At 40.9% G+C, this 19013-nt stretch overlaps 1 protein-coding gene and 1 pseudogene across 9 annotated transcripts in view; both read left to right on the forward strand.

The window, feature by feature from the left end:
* The first annotated feature begins 1194 nt into the window (after window positions 1-1194).
* LOC148069366 (dynein light chain 2, cytoplasmic pseudogene) lies at window positions 1195-1840 on the forward strand (annotated as a pseudogene).
* Window positions 1841-9134: 7294 nt separating this feature from the next.
* tacc2 (transforming, acidic coiled-coil containing protein 2) overlaps window positions 9135-19013 on the forward strand; it is a 31256-nt gene continuing 21377 nt past the window's right edge. For 3 of the 9 annotated variants that reach the window (XM_087803213.1, XM_087803214.1, XM_087803215.1), the window contains exons 1-3: window positions 9135-13314; window positions 14176-14688; window positions 17579-17776. In XM_087803213.1, coding sequence (XP_087659339.1) covers window positions 10043-13314; window positions 14176-14688; window positions 17579-17776 — 3983 coding nt within the window. In that variant the 5' untranslated portion in view covers window positions 9135-10042. The remainder of the gene's footprint in view (window positions 13315-14175; window positions 14689-17578; window positions 17777-19013) is intronic. The other 6 variants (XM_087803217.1, XM_087803218.1, XM_087803219.1 and 3 more) reach the window with 2 other exon arrangements.

Raw genomic sequence — 19013 nt, forward strand, 5'->3', positions numbered from 1 at the left:
CCAGCTCTACTGCTCTTTTGACCCAACTGAGCCCCAAAGGCTGAACAGCTTAGTCAATTGTTTGCTAGAAATCAAACAATGGCTGAGTGAAAACACTTTACAGCTTAATGTGGACAAAACTGAAACTCTGGTGATTGCTCCTGATGATAAGATTCCAGGGTTGAGTCAGTACTTGGGTGACTTAGGTCAGTCTGTCAAACTGAGCCTGAGAAACCTGGGTGTTGTATTTGATAAAGACAGTCTCTTGTTCAACACTGCAGAAAACTGACCAGAAACTGTTTCCATCAACTGAGAAAAATCTCTAAACTTAGGAAAATGTTGTCACAACATGATCTGGAGCTTGTAATCCATGCATTTGTTTCTTCTCGTCTGGACTATTGTAACAGTTTGTTTTCATGTCTTAACAAGAAGGAGCTGTCTCGCCTGCAGATGATTCAGAACTCTGCAGCGAGAATTCTGACCCGCTCAAGTAGGAGAACTCACATTTCTCCGATCCTTAAAACTCTTCACTGGCTTCCAGTTTCTTTCAGGATCAACTTTAAAATTCTGGTTCTTACTTTCAGATCTATTCATGGTCAGGCTCCTCCTTACATCACTGATCTGATCCAGCCTTACACCCCAGCTCGGTCTCTGAGGTCTGTGGATCAGAATCTACTTATGGTTCCACGCACACGGCTCAGGACCAGAGGAGAGAAATCTTTTCAGGCTGTTGCTCCTAAGCTTTGGAACAATCTTCCTCTCTCTTTGCGCTTGATGGAGTCTACCGACTCCTTTAAGAAACATCTTAAGACGTTTCTATTTGTTCAGGCTTTTCCTTGAATTTCTCGAACTCCTGTGTTGTTCTCGGTGTTGTCTTGATCTTTGAAGTATGTACTGTTTTGAGTATTGTTTTGATTGTTAAAGCGCTTTGTGACCCTGGTCTCGAAAAGCGCTATATAAATAAATATTACTTACTTACTTACTTACTTACTTACTCCAAGACTCTATGGATGGCCTCGCTTCTCACCCTACCTCTGAGAAATGCATGAAACGTTGCGTGCATGAGCTTTGTTTTTTGATCATGTAACAAGGCCTTTCAATCAAACGTTCCTTAATGACTCAACTTTCAACTGTGCCTTGTCACAACGATGTCACACAAAGTAGAACTAAGCAATGGTTCACAACGAACAAAGGCGCCTTTGAGATGCATCAAAGACCTTCTCCAAACATCTGGTTTATTTATATCCATAATGTTGAGCTGGCTAACTAGAATAAGAACACCAAAGAAGACTTGGCTAGGACGCCGACCAGCAAGAAAAACCGAAAAAGCAAAGCGGAAGTCGAGAAGAATCCGAGACCGCCCGCCCAAAGACTGAAAACGCAAAGGGGAAGTCCAGAAGAATCCGAGACCGCCCGACCACATCTTCACCATGTCCGACAGGAAAGCCGTGGTCAAGAACGCCGACATGACGGAGGACATGCAGCAGGACGCGGTGGAGTGCGCCACGCAGGCCGTCGAGAAGTTCAACATCGAGAAGGACGTGGCGGCCCACATCAAGAGGGAGTTCGACAAGAAGTACAACCCCACCTGGCACTGCATCGTGGGCAGGAATTTCGGCAGCTACGTCACCCACGAGACGAAGCATTTCATCTACTTCTACTTGGGTCAGGTGGCCGTGCTGCTCTTCAAGTCCGGCTGAGGAGGAACCATCTCTTGGAAGATTTTGTTCTTCGCTAGTTCACCTCCGACCCAACAACGTCCTTGGACTGATACTGAATTGCAGTCTACGCTTGAGTCTCCTAATATTGAAGATAATGAAGTTTGACTCAAGAATAATTAAAGTCAATTGTTAAAGCTAAACCTGCTTCTGTGTTCTCTTAACCACAAAAAGAGATGAACATTGTGGATAAACTTGTACAAAATAACTGCGTAGTGCAGTGGTCGGCAATTATATTTACTCGGGGGGGCACATTTTATGCAGGCTGTTGTTGGGGGGCCATCAACAGACTGCATGACTCTTGAAAAAGAAGTTGCTTTCATTTGTTTTTAAAACCAAAATATGTCCAAACATCAGCTTTAAAAGCTGCTGGAGTTGACTGTATCCTCTTGTCCTCAGTCGTCGCCAAGTCTTATGGGATTTCATGGTTCCTTTAGCTGTGGAGGATGTGACTGCTGCCATACATTTAATGCATTCATCCATTCATTTTATTAACCGCTTTATCACTTATAGATAGGTAAACTTTATTGATATGGGGTCACATAGATATGGAGCCTATCCCAGTGTCTTCGGGCCTGAGGTGAGAACACCCTGGACAGGATGCCAATCTGTCCCAGGGCACACAAGGACAAACAACCATTCACACACACACACACACTCATCCCTACGGACAATTTCCCCAAGTTCCCAATCAACCTCTGTATGTTTTGTGCACACTAAACAGCTGCCATCTTAGTGACGTTTTAAACGGAAGTTATGTCATATATAAATGCATATATATTCATATACTTACAGGTGTATTTTCAGCAGCAGTAGGAGGATAAACACGTCTTCGGTGCTGATACCGGCGTAATTATCTCGCGAATATTTCGTTTCTCATATTTTTTTTAATTTCTTGATCCAAACTTGCAAAACGTGCTGCCAGCAGGTGTCGCCGATAGCGTTCAAACGGTTGGTTGCAATCATGGTTAAATAGTAGTAGAAGAAGAAGCTGTCGCGTCATTTCCTGTTAGTGCGTAGCGGCAGTGTTTGATTTGAGACATACTATCTGTGGAGAATTTGCGTACTAGTTAGTACGTACACTATCCTGATGCATACTAACTTCTAGTATACCAAGAGAAGTATGCGATTTGAGACACAGCAAAGGACTCATTCATTCCTCAGGGGGGCAGGAGTGGAGTAAAAGTATCTGGATGTTCTATTCTATGTTAGTCTTTGTATCCTTTGTCTTTTTTATTTTTCTTTGATCTTTGTTCTTTATCTTTATCTTTAGATTGTATCATCTTGTTCTTTCACTTTATTTCTCTTTGCTCATGTTCTTATTTTATTTTGATTTATTTTTTATGAAAAATTGCAATATTTGCTGTGGATAATTGGAAAAACCTCCTGAGGGATCCATAAAGTTCTACCTTACCTTACCTTATAGTGGATTTTAATGTGTATAGAATATTAGTGACGTGTTGACGACGCTTCGTGGAAATGGTGTGTAGTGAAGACACTCATACAGTGACTCAGATGCTGCAATGAATACCAACAAAGTGACAAACTACTATTCTAGTGTAGTTCTTAGGCGTGTGTCGGATCAACCGATAAAAAGGTTCAAAGTCCATTTCCTCCCCTGCTCTGGTTCAAGGGCACAGCCTGATAGATTATGCATGTGTTGGAGTATCTATGGGTGACTGAAGCAGTGCACAGTGTAACGTGACCCTCTCGCCCGACCCTTGGCCTAATTCCCATCCTTCACCTGCAGAGGCAGTCACTTTGAAAACAGAGTAAGGGGGGAGGAGGAGAAGGAGGAGGTCCTGGGGGAGGGAGGGGCCAGGGAGGAAAACAGATGAAGCAAAAAGGGGGGGATGAGGAGGAGAGAAAAGACGGTCAAGGGGATGTGGCGCTCTTTCTCCCTGTGATCATTTTTAAAAAAGACAAGTCAGAGCGACTCCGTGTTGTGTTTCCACTACACACACTTACACACGCACGGTGGAAATTTAGGAGGGGAGGAGGAGGAGGCAGTACAGGAGGAGGAGGAGGAGGAGGAAGCTGAGTCAGTCCAGGAGTGTCAGCAGCATGTGTTGCAGCATGTTTGGATCTCCTTCAAAACACTGACTTCTGCAGAGGAGGCCCGTCGACTGTGAGTAGACGCGTCTGTTCTCCAGGGAGAAGTTTTGCTTGTGATCGGTCACGTGGTTGAAAGTGTCACAAAGCCAGAGGACAGTTTGTGCGTCAAAAAGTGTAGCCGTTAGCCCTCTGGCTCTTGACTTTGTGTTTAATGTTTAACTCTTTAACTCAAAGATGTTCCAAACAAGGTTGTGAGTCTCCACCCCCCGAGAGGTCTTGTGGTTTCACAACCAGATGTACCGAGAGGTGAACAGTGCGTTGAGATGTGACAGGAAACGGGAAACCAACACTTTGCTAAACATGCACATTTAAATGTGAGACTTGATGCATGACGTAAACCAGAAAGGCATCGAGTCGATGCATGCCTCTGCCAATGGGAGAATTTCACATGAGTTTTTATTTTTTCATTTTTAGAAAATGCAGAACAGAATCAAAGTGATAAAAAAAACTTCCATTATGACATAATATGCTCGATATAAAAAGAAAGAAGAAGTTTTTTAGTGGGAAGGAAACTGGGTGCAAACGGGGTTCACAAGTTCAATAATATTTGACTTAAATCTGGGATAAGTCACGCATTATTTTTTAAGTTGTACACATTATAATGTGCAAGGAAATGTTTTGTGCTAACATCGGCTTTAGAAGAGAATAAAACAAATATATATTATGATAATAAATAATTATAATCAATAAACTGGTATATGTATTCAGGTTTTGGTGTAAAGAGACAATTTCATTTAAAAATATAGCCATGAGTGTGTTTTGCAGCACACTCATGGAATACTTCGTATTGGAACAATGGAGTGTAAAACACACAATTTTATTGACAGAATGCCACAAAAAGTCAGTTAGAATTGACAAAATTAAGCCCCAAAATAAAACGGACTGAATGTAACTAAACAAACATGAAAACCTGTTTTCAACATTTCAGGTCTATTTGCGTGAACTCAAAAGATAAACACTAGAATGAGTAGATACGTTTGGTTCTTTCCACCTTCCCCCGGGGCTGGACCAACGTGTTAATTCGCATGAACAGAAAGGAAGTAACAAGAAATAAATATAAATGAATGATCAGTGATTCAGAAACGGTTTTGGTCGTTGACGGTGATGTGTGTTTTTTTTTTTTAAATGGCCCTTTCAATAACATGATTCATAATATTTGCATTTGATGTATCTTAAGCTTATTGTGCATTTTATTTTTTACTGTGGTTTAAATATGGAGGAGGTATTTTCTGATTTGGTACAATCACTTGTTATAACCTCTAATAAATGTTATTGACTTTCTTAGCTGTCTTTTCATGGACATAATGAACAAAAGAGATTTAATATATTTGTTAAATTGTCTTCTTTTTTGCAAATTATGATTCATATTTGAGTTGTCCTTGGGATTGTCCTGCTGTACACAGGATTTTATTTGGACTTAAACAATATTACGAAATATTTAAGGTCCTTAGGGCCTTTAAAAGAATGTGAATATCTGTATTTAAAATAAATGCTATAAAGTTATTTTGTGTGACATTCAATCTTTCTAGCATGTTTTCAAAACTTCACGCTCCATTCCCATGTGTCAATACATAACATTTTGATATTAACACACACAATGAAAGTGGGTTGAAGTATCACTTGAAAAAAAGTCATTTTATACTACAATATTCTGGAAAAAGTGATTTAATACCTACTACAATACTCTGCTATTTGACTTCTGTGTGCTGATTGTGATATTTCAAGATTTGTTGATGTTTACTCGTGACTTAACGTGGGCGATGAATGCAATTGCTGTGTCAACAACTGGTTTCCCTTTAGTGGTTAATTTCCATGGGTGCCATTATTTGTTCGGTCTCAGTAGGATCTGTAGGCGGATCCGTGTCGTCCTCCAGCGTGTTCCGTCATGTTTCAAAGTACAGTACACCTGAGTCTCACACGATTTTTGTCCTCGCCCAGGCCGGCTCTATCTCGGAGAGTTTGACCAGGAGAGACGAGAGGACGCTGCTGACGGAGGTCAACTCCAGCCAGCTGAGTCTGCAGTCGCTGCCCGTGTTCACGGAAGTGTCGACAGAGGAGGACGGAGGAGGAGGTGTCGCTCCAGAAGATGACAAGGAGGAGCTGGAGTTTCCTCACGATCTGCTGCCCAGTTTAGACTTTGGTAGTGATTTTAACCTCTGGGAGTCTGCTCTGGGGTGAGTTCCATGCTTCACGGAAAATAATATGCGACAAAAGAAATTCAGCTTTGTTGGTATATTGAAATGGAAGTACACCGTCCATGTTAGCGTTAAGCTAGTTAGCGTTTAGCTTGATAGCATTTCAGGTTACCTCGTGTATTTATTATTAAAAACTTAAAAAAAAAACTACAGTAAAACATTTTTTACACTTAACAGTTTTATATCCTCCAACAACAAGTGCTCTTGAATTACCACAAAATAATTTTAGTTATAGTCATTTTGTAAAGTTGAAAATCTTGATGGTTTCATTTAAGTAAAAGTTCAATTTATTTTTTAATTTGAGTCAAAATGACATTTATATTTTCAAAAATAATTCCCAAATATATTTCCATTTTTTAACACAATACACCTCACTATTATTAGTGTGTGTTTGGGAATTTTATGTTCATTCTCAACCGTAATATGTATATAAAAATTAAAACTTCATCTTTTTAGGTGATAAAATAATCAGTCCAATTTGACAATAACATTCTGAAAGGAAACTGATTTTACACTTTAAACAATGATGAGAAATACGATCTTGGTTCAAAGACACATTTGAAATGTAAGGGCTGCTGAGTTTCTAGTCCTGTGTCTCAAAACTTTCTGAGGCACTGATGGTTCAGGTTCCTGCTTCCCAGTTCTTACAAGCCATACATTATTTTACTCAAAAGGTTCCATACAATAACACACTTGGATAAGTTATACCATCAAGCGCACAGTTCCTGGCAAAAATTCACAATGATACAATTATATTAATGTTACATGTTTAATTCAATTTGATAAACATACATTTTATCAGAAACATGACAGAAAATCATGTACTTTACTCAATACCTATACCTATAGTGAAGGATTACTATTAATAAACATTTTATAAAGAACCATTTTATACCAAAGAAGGAAATACATTTTCTTTTCTTTCGTGTTAATTGTGTCAGAGAAAACACTAAAAGTAATTTTAATTAATCAAGAAATTTTAGCAATTTTTTTCATTGTTTTTTTTCTGAATTATTATTGCATAACACTAGAAGTATTACTTTATAACCCCACCGGTTCCATGGAGTAATCCCAATATAAATAAGAAACATAAATGGTGTACTGAAAAAGCTTATACAGGTGTTCTAAACATGTGTGGCTCTGTCAACAGACGTGACACTAGCACAGGAGAGAGGAAATGTGAGCTGGTGAACCCCCTACTGGTGGGTTTGCAGCATCACATGGAAGTCAGTGGGCAAGTGGTTGCTATAGATACGAGGTAACAATCATGTGATTGCAAGTCTGCTTGTATCGCTGTGCACGGATTGATGGCTAACAAGTGTTTGTCTGTGCTTGGAAAAAATAAATAAACGGTAGAAGATATGGCTGATTGTTGCTCTTGTAACCCAACAAAAAAGATGTTTTATTAACTGAATTAGCAGAAAATGCATTCTTGTTACTCTTAATACTATTGTTAAATAGTTAATAGTTAATTAATATACCGTGTGTATGTTTGAAAAAAACTAAATAGTCTAATTTACCCAAAACACTAACGCATACCCTTAAAATTCAATATACTTTAAAGCATGAGGCCTCTACTGGAGTAAACATGTGGAAACTGTGACTCATTAAAGGACTCAGAAAAAAATAATTAAAGAATATAAATGAGGAAATGCTCAAAATTAACCTACTTAATTTAAATTTCAGCAAATAACAGATAAATGTCTTGTGTCAATGTCTTAAGAACACTTTTATCATAAGTAATAATGTATTTATAAGGCTCTATAAAGGGCGATATGATGGTATATAATAATATTTTGCAGTTTGTAACAAGGTAACAAGTATTATAAGAGATTAACTAAATGCATTATTAAGTTCATGATCTCTTTTTTTAAAATCATTTCATGCCAAAGTGACCATTCTGTGAGAAAGTTCTGGTGCATTTTGACTTAATGGTACAAAAAATAATGCTTCGGTGTTAGATGGCTTTAACACTTTAATTTTATGTCATGTGTAATAACACAAGACAGATATTACTTCACCCAAAGCACTTAAAGTCATCAGCTATCATTTGTAATGTCTAATGAATGTGTTATATTACCTTCGTGGAAACTTCTTTACTTCAGATACTCAACCTGTTAAGGTACACATCTGGAATGTAACTATTTCTAAACATGGCTTATAAAACAATGCTTAATACATGCTTTAACACTGAATAGCTTCTTTATTTGGTGGAATATTTGGATATTGTGGTTAACATTTAATCTGATTAGATGTGATATACCATGTATAGATAGATGTCTGTGTGTGGTTGGTAGTCACGGAACTTGCAACAGCACTGCTTCAGTACTTGTTTGGATTTACTAAATATTAGAGCCGCCAGCATGGTTGACGGGGAATTACCCCTCTGAGAATAAACCGGACTCCGAGGAGGTGTGACGTGTGGCTCTTAACAGCAGCTTCGGTGCCAGTGCATGACCAACCATCTGTCTTGCCGAGACTCTAAAAACCCTGTCACCCTACCCTCATCGCAGGCCCCATGACCCCGGCACAGTTTTCTCGAATGCCCGGCCGCCGCCGCCGCCGCCTCGCCCTGTCGCCGCGCCTTATGCCTCTGCCAGACCCCTGACCCCTCCCCCAGCAGAGCAGCTTGACCAGGAGCTTCAGAAAGCCTTCCAGGAATGTGAGGAACAAATGGCCTCTCTGGGCTTAGCCAACCCCCAGGAACCTACGAAAAGAGGCAGAGAAGAGAAAAAAACAAGCGAAAGAATAATAGCAAAGAACGATGAGTCATCATTACAGCCTACAATTATAGGGCAGGCACTACTTGGAGGCCATAGTAACGGGAGTGGAAAGAGCGAGGCTGCACACAGTCGAAACGATATAGTTGTGTTTAGTTTTAGAGATTATATTCTAGGTACTAAAGGTGGTGTGGGTAAGGAACAGACGGATGTTAGTGATGACGCAAACGTAGAGACTGAGAAGATGCTAACACCTTCTCATGAGCAAGAAACGAGGCTTGTTCTTAATAATGAAGTGTGTAAAGCAACAATTGCAAAGTTGAACGCCGAGGGTTCTGGACATGTTGACACTGAGGAGATTGATGTTAGGAAAGATGTGAAACTTTGTCTGATGGATAAACCTTCTTCTTTGGAGGACCTGTTGAGTCCTGCTCTTGATGAGGCAAAGGTTTGTGAGGCCAAATCAGACGAACAGGCGGTATCGTCACGTAAACCTGAAAAAAAGACCAAAAAGAAGAAAAAGAAGAAACCGAAAAAAACCCTGGAAGTTGCGAAAAACTATAGCGACTCTGAGAACAAGTTTGCGGTGTCGTCGTCCGAAGGAAACGACCCAGAAGTCGTTGCAACTTTAGAACAAGCGCCAGAGAAGGACCATCCATCGGTGAACTCTGAGGAACAGACTCATGATGGCTTTAATGACAAGCAGCAGCTGAGTCCTGGGGAAACGATTATCTCCAGTCCGTCACCGACGCCTGTGCACAACACACCCGATCGTCTTACCGAGGCGACCACGACGGCCCTCGCTAAACAGTCGGACGCCCACAACCAACAAGCATCTTGCATTAATCAGAGCCCAGAACGGAAACCGGATCCCACTGTGGATGTTGTCAGCGGCCGAGATGCGAATGCCCAAACTTCAGTCATCAATCCAGCTGCTTTACTCGATAAAAGATCAGATCTCCAAACAGAAAGGGATGTTGTTACATTTCACTCTAATAGCCGCCCGTGTGTGGGAGAGAGTAGCGGAGAGAGGGATATAAAAGAGGCTTCGGCGGCAGTTCCAGCGTTGCCACTGACAACACCCACGATTCCTGAACTGATAAAATGCGAGGGAGAAAGTGTGAGGCGTGATTCGAAAGTGTCTATACAAGCGAGCGAGAAGGCTCCTGGATGTGCAGAAGAAAAGTGCTCCAGCCACGCAAAGGAGGAGGAAGAAGTCGTCGCGGATCCTCCTCGGACTTCATTAAGCATCACACCGGGGGTACGCTCGGAGAAAGACGAAGTGGACGTAACTGAGAAAAGCCAGGACGAGGAAATGCCGCAAAACTCGGTTGATTCGGGAGGACTTGAGGAGGCACACGACTTTCACGCTGAAGTGGGAGAGAAAGAAAAGGATCTCAATAATTTGGATTTGGATTCTTCCCCCATATTGATTGATACTAAATGTCTGGGTGACGGTGCTGCAGGAGTGAAAGGAGGAGCGCATGCTGTGGGAGAGGAAGAAACACCGGCTGCAAAGCACAGTTCAGCCTTTCAGCCGGAAGGGTTTGCTCGTGGGTTCTCATCAGCTGGGACGTGTCCACCCACCGATGTTGCCGAGTCACAGCTGAAGCCACTGGGCTGGACTCGGTCGATCAGTACCATCGCAGAAGAAACCATTTGCACGGAGCAGGACAGCCAGGAGGAGCCCAGGGAAGTGATTTCTCCTCTCCTCACGAAGGACAAACAAAACAATACAAGTGAAAAGGAAGGATGGAAGCTGAGTCAGTCGTCAGCGGAAGCCATATCTCCAAGGTACAGTTTGGAAAAACAACCTATCGCAGGGACAGTAACGAACAGCAGTGAAGTCTTTTCATCCTCGTCTGAGCTTTTGACATCTTCCCAGCAAATCTCGACTGGGCAACAAACTCAGATCCAGCCTGGAACTTGCCAAACGGAGACAAACAAAGTGATTCAGGATTCAGGTCAGAACAATAATATTAACTCCAGGTCCTGTTTGCATGCACGTGAAGGAAATAAAGGCAACGTCAGAGTGCACTTCGCCGACTCTGTGAAACAAGACAATAGTTTGGACAAAATGTCGGCAACTGCTTTGGACTTTTGCTCTCTGCCTCCTCTAACGGTACACGAAAGTTTGCATCATCCTGTGTTGGAGGCTAGTTATATTTATCAAGACTATCTCCAATTCATGCAAGAAAGTAAATGTGACGACATAAATAATACAGCCCAGGATGTAAAGCAGTTGGTTATTATCAAGGAAGAAAAAGAGGAAAACCGAGATTCACCAGCAAAAGATCCTTCAATTTCGGACAATTTTGACGTACACGTTTTGGATAATAGCTGCCCAGGTCTCCTGGCAACCAAACCGATTGGTTCTGACATTGAAATTTCAAAACATCAGGAGAACATCAAGACTGAAGATGAAGTCAAATCTGGAATCGCTCCGGCAAAGAAAGAACCTCAGGAGAAGGAATCGGAAACACTTGTAACAAGGGATAATACAGTCACAGAGGAACAAGAAAATAACCTTCTTGTTTCAGTGGGAAGTGATGTCGAAAAATCTTCTGTGTGCGACGTTTCCCTTTCTTCATCTCTATTAAGAGTGGTTTCAAGTACAACGCTTACGCCTTCAACTGAATTAGCCTGTCTGTCAACTAATGACTCTTCAAATCTGATAAAGGATGACTCGCCTCCTTCCGCGAATACTTCTATCGGCAAACATTGTGCCGGTAATAGTAGGCTCTCCCCGCTGCCCCATGATCAGATGTTGAGCCACAAAGAAGAAGTGACTGACTGCGATATCAACGTTCTTCAGGAGATGGATCATCAAAGTGCAGACTGTGACGGTAATTTGGCGACAATGGCGAAGCGTAAAGATGACTGTGTGGATCTTTTCACCGCTGAGCAAAGAAATGATTCCCCAGCATCTCTGGAAATGGATAAAATTCCACCTGAGATACAAATGTTAGAAAAAGAAGGTACCAAGGATGATCTAAGTGAGATAGTAAGAGAAATAAAAAATGATGGAGCTATTAATTTAACTGCTACTATGAAACGTACTGAAGTCATTATTGACGATTCATCAATTATGAATGAATCCATTAACTGCAGCCAATCATTCGACATATGTAATGAAGATTCGCATGGAGAAGAACTGATTATAAAGACACACAAAGACGACCAACAAACAAATGAAAACCAAAAGGAAACCGACGACAGCTGCGAAGCGAAGAAAGGAAGGACAGCCAGTCCACCACAACAGAATAATGGGTCTGATAAAAAGGCTATAGAGGAAACTGACAGTCCGCTGCCAGCTCATAACGATGAAAAACAGAGAAGTGAATCGACAATAATTGGTAATATTTATTTGGAAGCTGAGTCAGAGTCTCCCAATTTATGTCCATCGGAGTCGACTAAAGACAGAATTATAAATGAGGTAGAGTCTGGCGGAGAACTTCAATTAAAAAGACAGGAACACAAACGGGAGCACCTGGGATCAGACCATCCCTCTGAGGAATTGTCAGGAAATTTAACAAGTGTCGGTGAGAAGACCAGCTTTACAGTTGTCACCAAGTTACCGGATGAAGAGGAGGAGTCTGGCATGACGGAGGAGCACAGCTCTGACATTAAGACGGAGGAAGTGAACCCAAGTGACGATGGAATGAGTGAGATAAACCCAGCGACCACAGATGTAGTTAAGAATGAAGAGATCCCCGACTGTGAGGTAGTGACGGCGAGCGAGATTAATCAGCAGATGGAAAAAAGCTCTGAGTCAGAAAGGATCATATCAGATTTAATGTTCCTCGGCGATTCAGATGGGAAAGGTCAGCAAATAAGCAATCTGTCACCTCCTTGTCAAGACCAACCAGTGGACTTTAGTAACACTGCAGCCTCTGTTCTGTCGATGTCGCGAGAATATGAGACTTCAGGAGGAAAAAAGGTCAGCACACGTCGCCATGACATTCAAGATCTTTCAAGTTCAGACCAGACTGAAGATCTTTGTGGAGACATATCAAACAACCTTTCAAAGCAGCAAGGAATGCTGAATGAGGATTTCATGGCCTTTCAGACACCGAAGTGCACGCGTGGTGACGCTATAGAGCGTGAAACATTATTGGATGCAGAGTGGCAAGACTCCAGTAAAACATTATCTGCAGAAAGCGGCTCATTTTTACAACCACCCATGAAAGATCCTGTTATTGAAGGGAGTACGGAAACGACCTTGGATGAAAAGAAAGTGAGCGACCTCGGGGAGGATCACAGCAAGAGCAAAACACTGGACAGTGACACAACAAAAAATCTGTTAAATTTAGAGGAGGATGCAAAAGACGTCTCCCATAAAGCACCAGAAAAGAGCAATCTAAGTAACATTGTTGCTGCTGATGAAGTCAAAGAATCAGAAGATGGTGTTGAATCTCATGTCGACAGCAAACTGAAGTCATTAGGAAATACAGAAACAACATGTTCTCCAGTAGCGCTATTGTCTGAAGCTTCAGAAGAGTCGAGGAGTTCTGGTCATGACCCAGCAACTACAGAAATTGGGACCCATTATCTTGCCCAAGCTGAATCCGAGAGCACAGTGAAAAGGTAAATAGAAATGCATGAGTCTGAATTATTTTATATTACCTCAGCCTAGGAGGTAATTTTAAAATTGTTTTATTTCTGAGATTTGTTCATGCGTTTGAGACTCTCATCTCGACTTTAAGTGAACATGAGGTAACGTTTTCTGTTTCCAAGAAGTTGTTCTTTTTGGTTTATTATTCTGTGTTTAAGAAATGTCAAGTTAGATGACACGTTTATGCTGGGATCCCACATGGTTCCAATAGTCATCATCTGGTTAGGGTGTCGCTTCTTTCATCTGCTGTTTTTTAGGACAAAAACATGGCCGTGTGCACCAAGAAAATATCTAGTTCAGTTTGTGCGAGCCTTATTAAACAAATGTCACATGGACTTTTACTGAAATGCATTTCAGATTCATTGGTCATGACAGGATTCTGTGATCAAGATTGGATTAAGTTTGTTTTTTGGCTGTCAAGACAACGTGGTATGAAGGCTTTGAAACAAAAGTTTTTATTAATTAATAGTTATACAATTTTTTAAATGTACAATATATAATATAATACAAACACATCTTGTAGTTAAAGTGTTACTTTTAAGTTTGAAATGTTTCTGATTCTGCTGTGGAACAATGAATATGGATGAGCTAGTAAACACAAAGCAACTCTTATGCATTGACTGAAGCTCTTTATGTCTAAAAGGATGACCTCAGCTGTGACATCGTCTCTCTGCTCTCGAGGGCCAGTATGGCCCCCCTTTTCTCACACAAGACAGAATCTCCACATACTTCTGTACCTTTCTGCACATTTGTCGGTCACTTCCCGGCCCCGTGTGCTGTGAACTAACCAACTTTCCCCACCCCCCCTCTTCTCTTTTGTATTGTTTTCCCAGACCCCTCCCATCTTTGGAGTCTCCTAAACAGGACTTTCTAACACCACCTGAAGAGACCGTTGTTCCCCTGAGTCAAGGCGAGATAACGGCATCTGTGGAGGCAACAGAAGTAAAAATAAAAGCCCTGTTTTTGGATTTGGAGAAGACTGTTCCTGAAGCCACGAAACCACCAGAAGAGCTCTGCAAACCAGCGGTTGAGCTTCACTTGCTCAAGAAAGCAGAGGAACACCAAGAAGATTTTAGCAGGATATCGGAGGATCAAGCGGAGGTAACGGTGCTGACCAATAGCAGTGTGACACCGAAAGAGGAGCAAGAAGAAGTGGTCGAAACAAAGGGACAAGAAGAGTTGCCGGTAGAGATAAAGCAGCAAGTGGAGCACCGAGAAGAAGAAAACCTCTGTGTAGAGCCAGAGCAGCACAACACTGTCTTAGAGGAGACAGTTGTCCCATCAACTGAGGAGTTATCAACAAAAGATATCTTCAGAGGTGCATTTGAGGAGCTTCCAGATAACTTGTGAGTAATGTTATATATATATATATATATATTATTATTGTTATTAAAACCAGATCTTATTTTAAGGTTGCTAACAACCTGCCACACTTGAGAATGATCATGGGTATAATGTATTTATTGTATGCTCACAATTAAATCTGATCTTTCTATGAGCTCTTGACAATAGTATGACATATTGTTTAAAAACTTTTATGCAAATTCTTAATGTTGGGGCATTTTGGAACAGATTTATCACAGAGTTACAGAAAAAATAACCTAGAAAAGAGTTACAGCAAGGTCGTTTTTGAAGAACGATGGAAAAGAGAATCGGCACTAAAGGAGACGCATTGTAGCTCCTGGAAAGTTTCATGCTTTGACATTATTTGTTTTATTGCATTTAATGTTTCCAGGTCTATTTAGAAATGTTTAAGCTCTCCTTTTCGAACAACTCAAAAGAGAACTGAAAGGCTACTTTGACTTCATGTGGATTTAAATGTACTTCTTGTTGGGTTTTCATTTAGACTTCACTTGTACTCAAGCTAATCCCATCAGTTTTAAGTAGCTTTACTGGAGAAGTTGATTTTTCTTTGTTACACCAAACAAAAACATTCCCGCTGTGAGATGGGACAACTTTTTTTTTGTGTATTACATCTATCCCAACACCAAATTGTATCTCTGCCTAGTTGGCTTCTACCGTCAGCTGACCCGCCACTCTGCCACTTGTCGCCTGTCAGTCACAATGTGTTTGTTTGCTCCAGAAGGGACATAAGGCTTAAAAAAAGCTAAAAAAGACATATGTATTGACTGCTATTACAAATCTCAACAAAGAATAACAACTTTGGAGTATGAGATCCAACAATGTGTCTCCTTACGGTGGAGGGTTTAACTCGTGGTGCATGTGTGTACATATGTCTCCACCCCCCCGCCCCGTCCTTCTGAGGCCGTCCTAGCTGTCAGCTCCGCTCAGTCTGTGTTCTTTTGTGAAATGAAGCCTGTAGTGGGAGGAATTTGGACATGCCCTCAGTCTCACTATTCGCGCCGACTAGACTGAGTGGAAAAAACTGTTCAGAGAAACACTTCAGCATGTGCTCCGTTGCGTCTGTACACAGTGAGTTAAAGAGGAGTAAAAGTGTTCTGGAATGAAGAATCAGAAGCCTTTTTTTTAATGCAATAATGGATGACTTTAAAAGCTGAAATCTAGGTGAGTTTATCAGTAACGTCTTCATTTTCTGTAGTTTAAAATTCCTTCTGGTTCGTGTTGTTATGGACTATAAATTACAAGGCAGCTAACCACACACATTGGCAGATACAGGTAGGAAGACGTGGGCAAGAAAGAACCAACACACACTAAAAACAATTGAAGGAAAGTTGTAACTGCGAGTGAGAGCGCAGTAGAAAGCTTGCCAACATTATTCCTCTGTGGCAATAAAACTAACAAGCTTAAAATTGAAAGAACAGAAATCTAAGTTTCACAAATTAAGGTTATTTTATGGGGATGTGTTAAAGTTAAGTTAATGCATCCACTTTTTCATATATTTTTTGAGGAAAAAAGTCATTTAAGTTTCAGAATTCAGAATTATAACCAAATGCAATTTCCCTTTGAGGTTCTTTTGACAATTGCTGGCAAACCTTCAGAAAGCCCTTCTCTGGGATGATTCCCATCAATGTGTTTGATAAAGATAATACTTCAAATCTTTTTTCACATCCTTTTTTCAAGTGACTTCCTGGAAAATCTAAACAGCTCACTGTTTTCCACTCAATTTAATTATGTTTATAAATGTATTCCATTGAGTTGCTCGCTGTGCTGTCAACCTGAATATGTTTTTTTCCACTGTGTACTAAAGAACTGAGCAAGATCCCACAAGAATCTGTAAATAGATGGTTGCCATGGTAATCAAACTTTCATATAACCCAATCCAGCGAAAGGGGTTCAACCCAGCACGCGAAAGCAATTACTTAATTTGTTTTTGATGCTCAAGTTGTACTTATGCGTTTGTTTTTCAAAGTGAGTCGTGTTGTGACAAAAGCAATTTGCTACAGGGCAGAAATAATGATCACATGATTGCAGCGCTGTTCTGGAAAGGCTTGAGGTTGATTATATTGCTCCAGGATTCACATTGTTTGGTCTATCCAGCTGTTTCGCCGGTAATGAAGCTTGTTTTAGTGTTTTTAAAGGGGGTTGAAAAAAAAAAGGCTTAATGAGAAAAGCAACACAAGTGCTGCCGCTGTGAACCTGATCAGTCAGCTTTTAGAGGCACTTCTGAGTGTGTTTGTGTGGAGGAAGTAAGACAGAAAACAACATGTATTTGGAATCAATTTACGTCAGTTAATGACTCAAACAAACCCAGTTCCCTTCAGGAACTTGCACGTGACTCATTTTGTTTTGGTTTTATTGTCAGCATTCCTAAACAAGCGGAAAGGAATCTGGTGGTGATCAGTGGAGAATTGTTGTAGTGGGTGAGTTTATTGTGGATTCTTCACAACAGTAGTCCCGACAGGAATATTTTTAGAGCCAAACAGGAGGCAAGTGGGGCGGGGGGGGAACAGCTGCACGGCCGTCCGTCGCGTTTGCCTGTCAGATTAGGACGCCAAGCACTCCTGATAAGACGGTTCCTGGGCCGGCGCCAAATCCGCTCCTGCAGGTGGCCGGCGATGACGGAGACCTGGGAGACTCGGAGTAAGTCTCGCCGAGCAAAGGAAACGTAATGGGAGCAGGCTGATCACAGGAGTTCCAGCTTTTGTTTCCGGAGTTTCAAATAGGATCTTCTTAGGATGGTCGGAGGCTGTTTTTTATTTTTTTTCAAGTCATAATTTGGTTTAAGGGAAGCGACCGAGCCGAGGGATTTATCTGACGCGACAGGTATATTTCATTAGTGTCTCCTGTTTATGTTTATCCTCCCTTATGTTGCAGGCCCTCCCTCACTGCCCCTCTTCCTCACCTCCTCCAATCTGAAGAACTCCCCACAACTCCTTCCCCACCACCCTCTACGATACACCAACATCTCCCTGCACCCCCCCGCCGCCCTGACCCTGCCTGTACTTCCTCACCTCCTGCCCACCTGAGTGACATTCCTGCCCATGTCGCTGAACCGCATCAGACCCTTATAAGGTAGGAACACATGTGCCATGTCGCTTCTGTTCTGGATCGTATCATTCATGTCAGGAAGCTTCTGTCGATCTGCTCGGTTGTGACACTAGTCTCTTTAGCCTACTTTGACAACAAGTAGCCGTGGTCTTTATCCTTTTAAAGTCCAAACAGTGACATCTGGCACCGTCAAAGACCTTAATTTACTTTACAACTATGTCAGTGTCACTACAATGTAAACCTGAATGACTTATTTCTTATTGGCTTTATCACCATTAATTGTTTAGACTGTATATAAATGTGTTGGTTCATATAGAGGCCAAAGAAAAAAATATTTACTGGTTCAACATAATAATAAAGAAATAAACTAAGTATTTATATGGATAAAATAGTTTAATTTGTCCGAAGGATAAAGTATGACTAGGTGTGAGTCTTAACTATTAAGGATACGAGTGAATGACTCAGCCACTTACTTGATGTAATGATGCTTTCATCCAGTGGAGGGCGCAGGAGAAGTATGAGAAACAAATTCTGCAAAAGATGTGAATTGATAATGATGCAGCCAGTTGTTTTTTGCTTGGATGTAAGAAACAATGTTAAGCATTGATGGACAGAAGACTGCCTCTGAACTGTAGGTCGGGGAACATGTGGTTTTAAACTTAAAGCAGCCATGTCTCAGAAGACACTCTACTGCTTTCTGGTGACCTATAAAACCAGGCTAGTCCGCAGATGTCCAACAGAAGGATCAAAACCTAACCGGCTGTCATTGATCTAAAGCCAGGAATCCTGTTTACTTGTATGTAGTTTATTGTTAAAAGGAGACCTATTGTGTATTATCTCTTCTTAAATCAAATCTCACACAAATGTTGCTTTTCATCAAAACAACATCAAACATTTGTGTTAATCAATGAAACCGTAAAATATAATAAAAATAATAATTATTACTGAAAATGTTTTTTATTTAAAAAAATATTGTCTCGTACGTAGCATCACTTACTACGTAACGGCATTTTCCAAGGCCAAAAAAATGGTTTAAGCAGCATTGCTAAGTGTTCTTTATATATTTATTGATGTAAATATAATGGCTACAACTTACCCTCACAGTTGGAAAGATATGTAACCATGAATATGTGGAATTAATTCATTTTGTTGTCTCCAGAATTTCATAGTTTGAACATTTAGATGAACTTTAACTTGTTTTTTGTTCATTTTTTTTTCATCATTTTACAGTAGAATGCATGGAAGTTAGAACCGACCTTGA

The sequence above is a fragment of the Callionymus lyra genome, chromosome 11 (genome assembly GCF_982586985.1).
Source record: "Callionymus lyra chromosome 11, fCalLyr1.hap1.1, whole genome shotgun sequence".
NCBI classification, from domain to species: domain Eukaryota; kingdom Metazoa; phylum Chordata; class Actinopteri; order Syngnathiformes; family Callionymidae; genus Callionymus; species Callionymus lyra.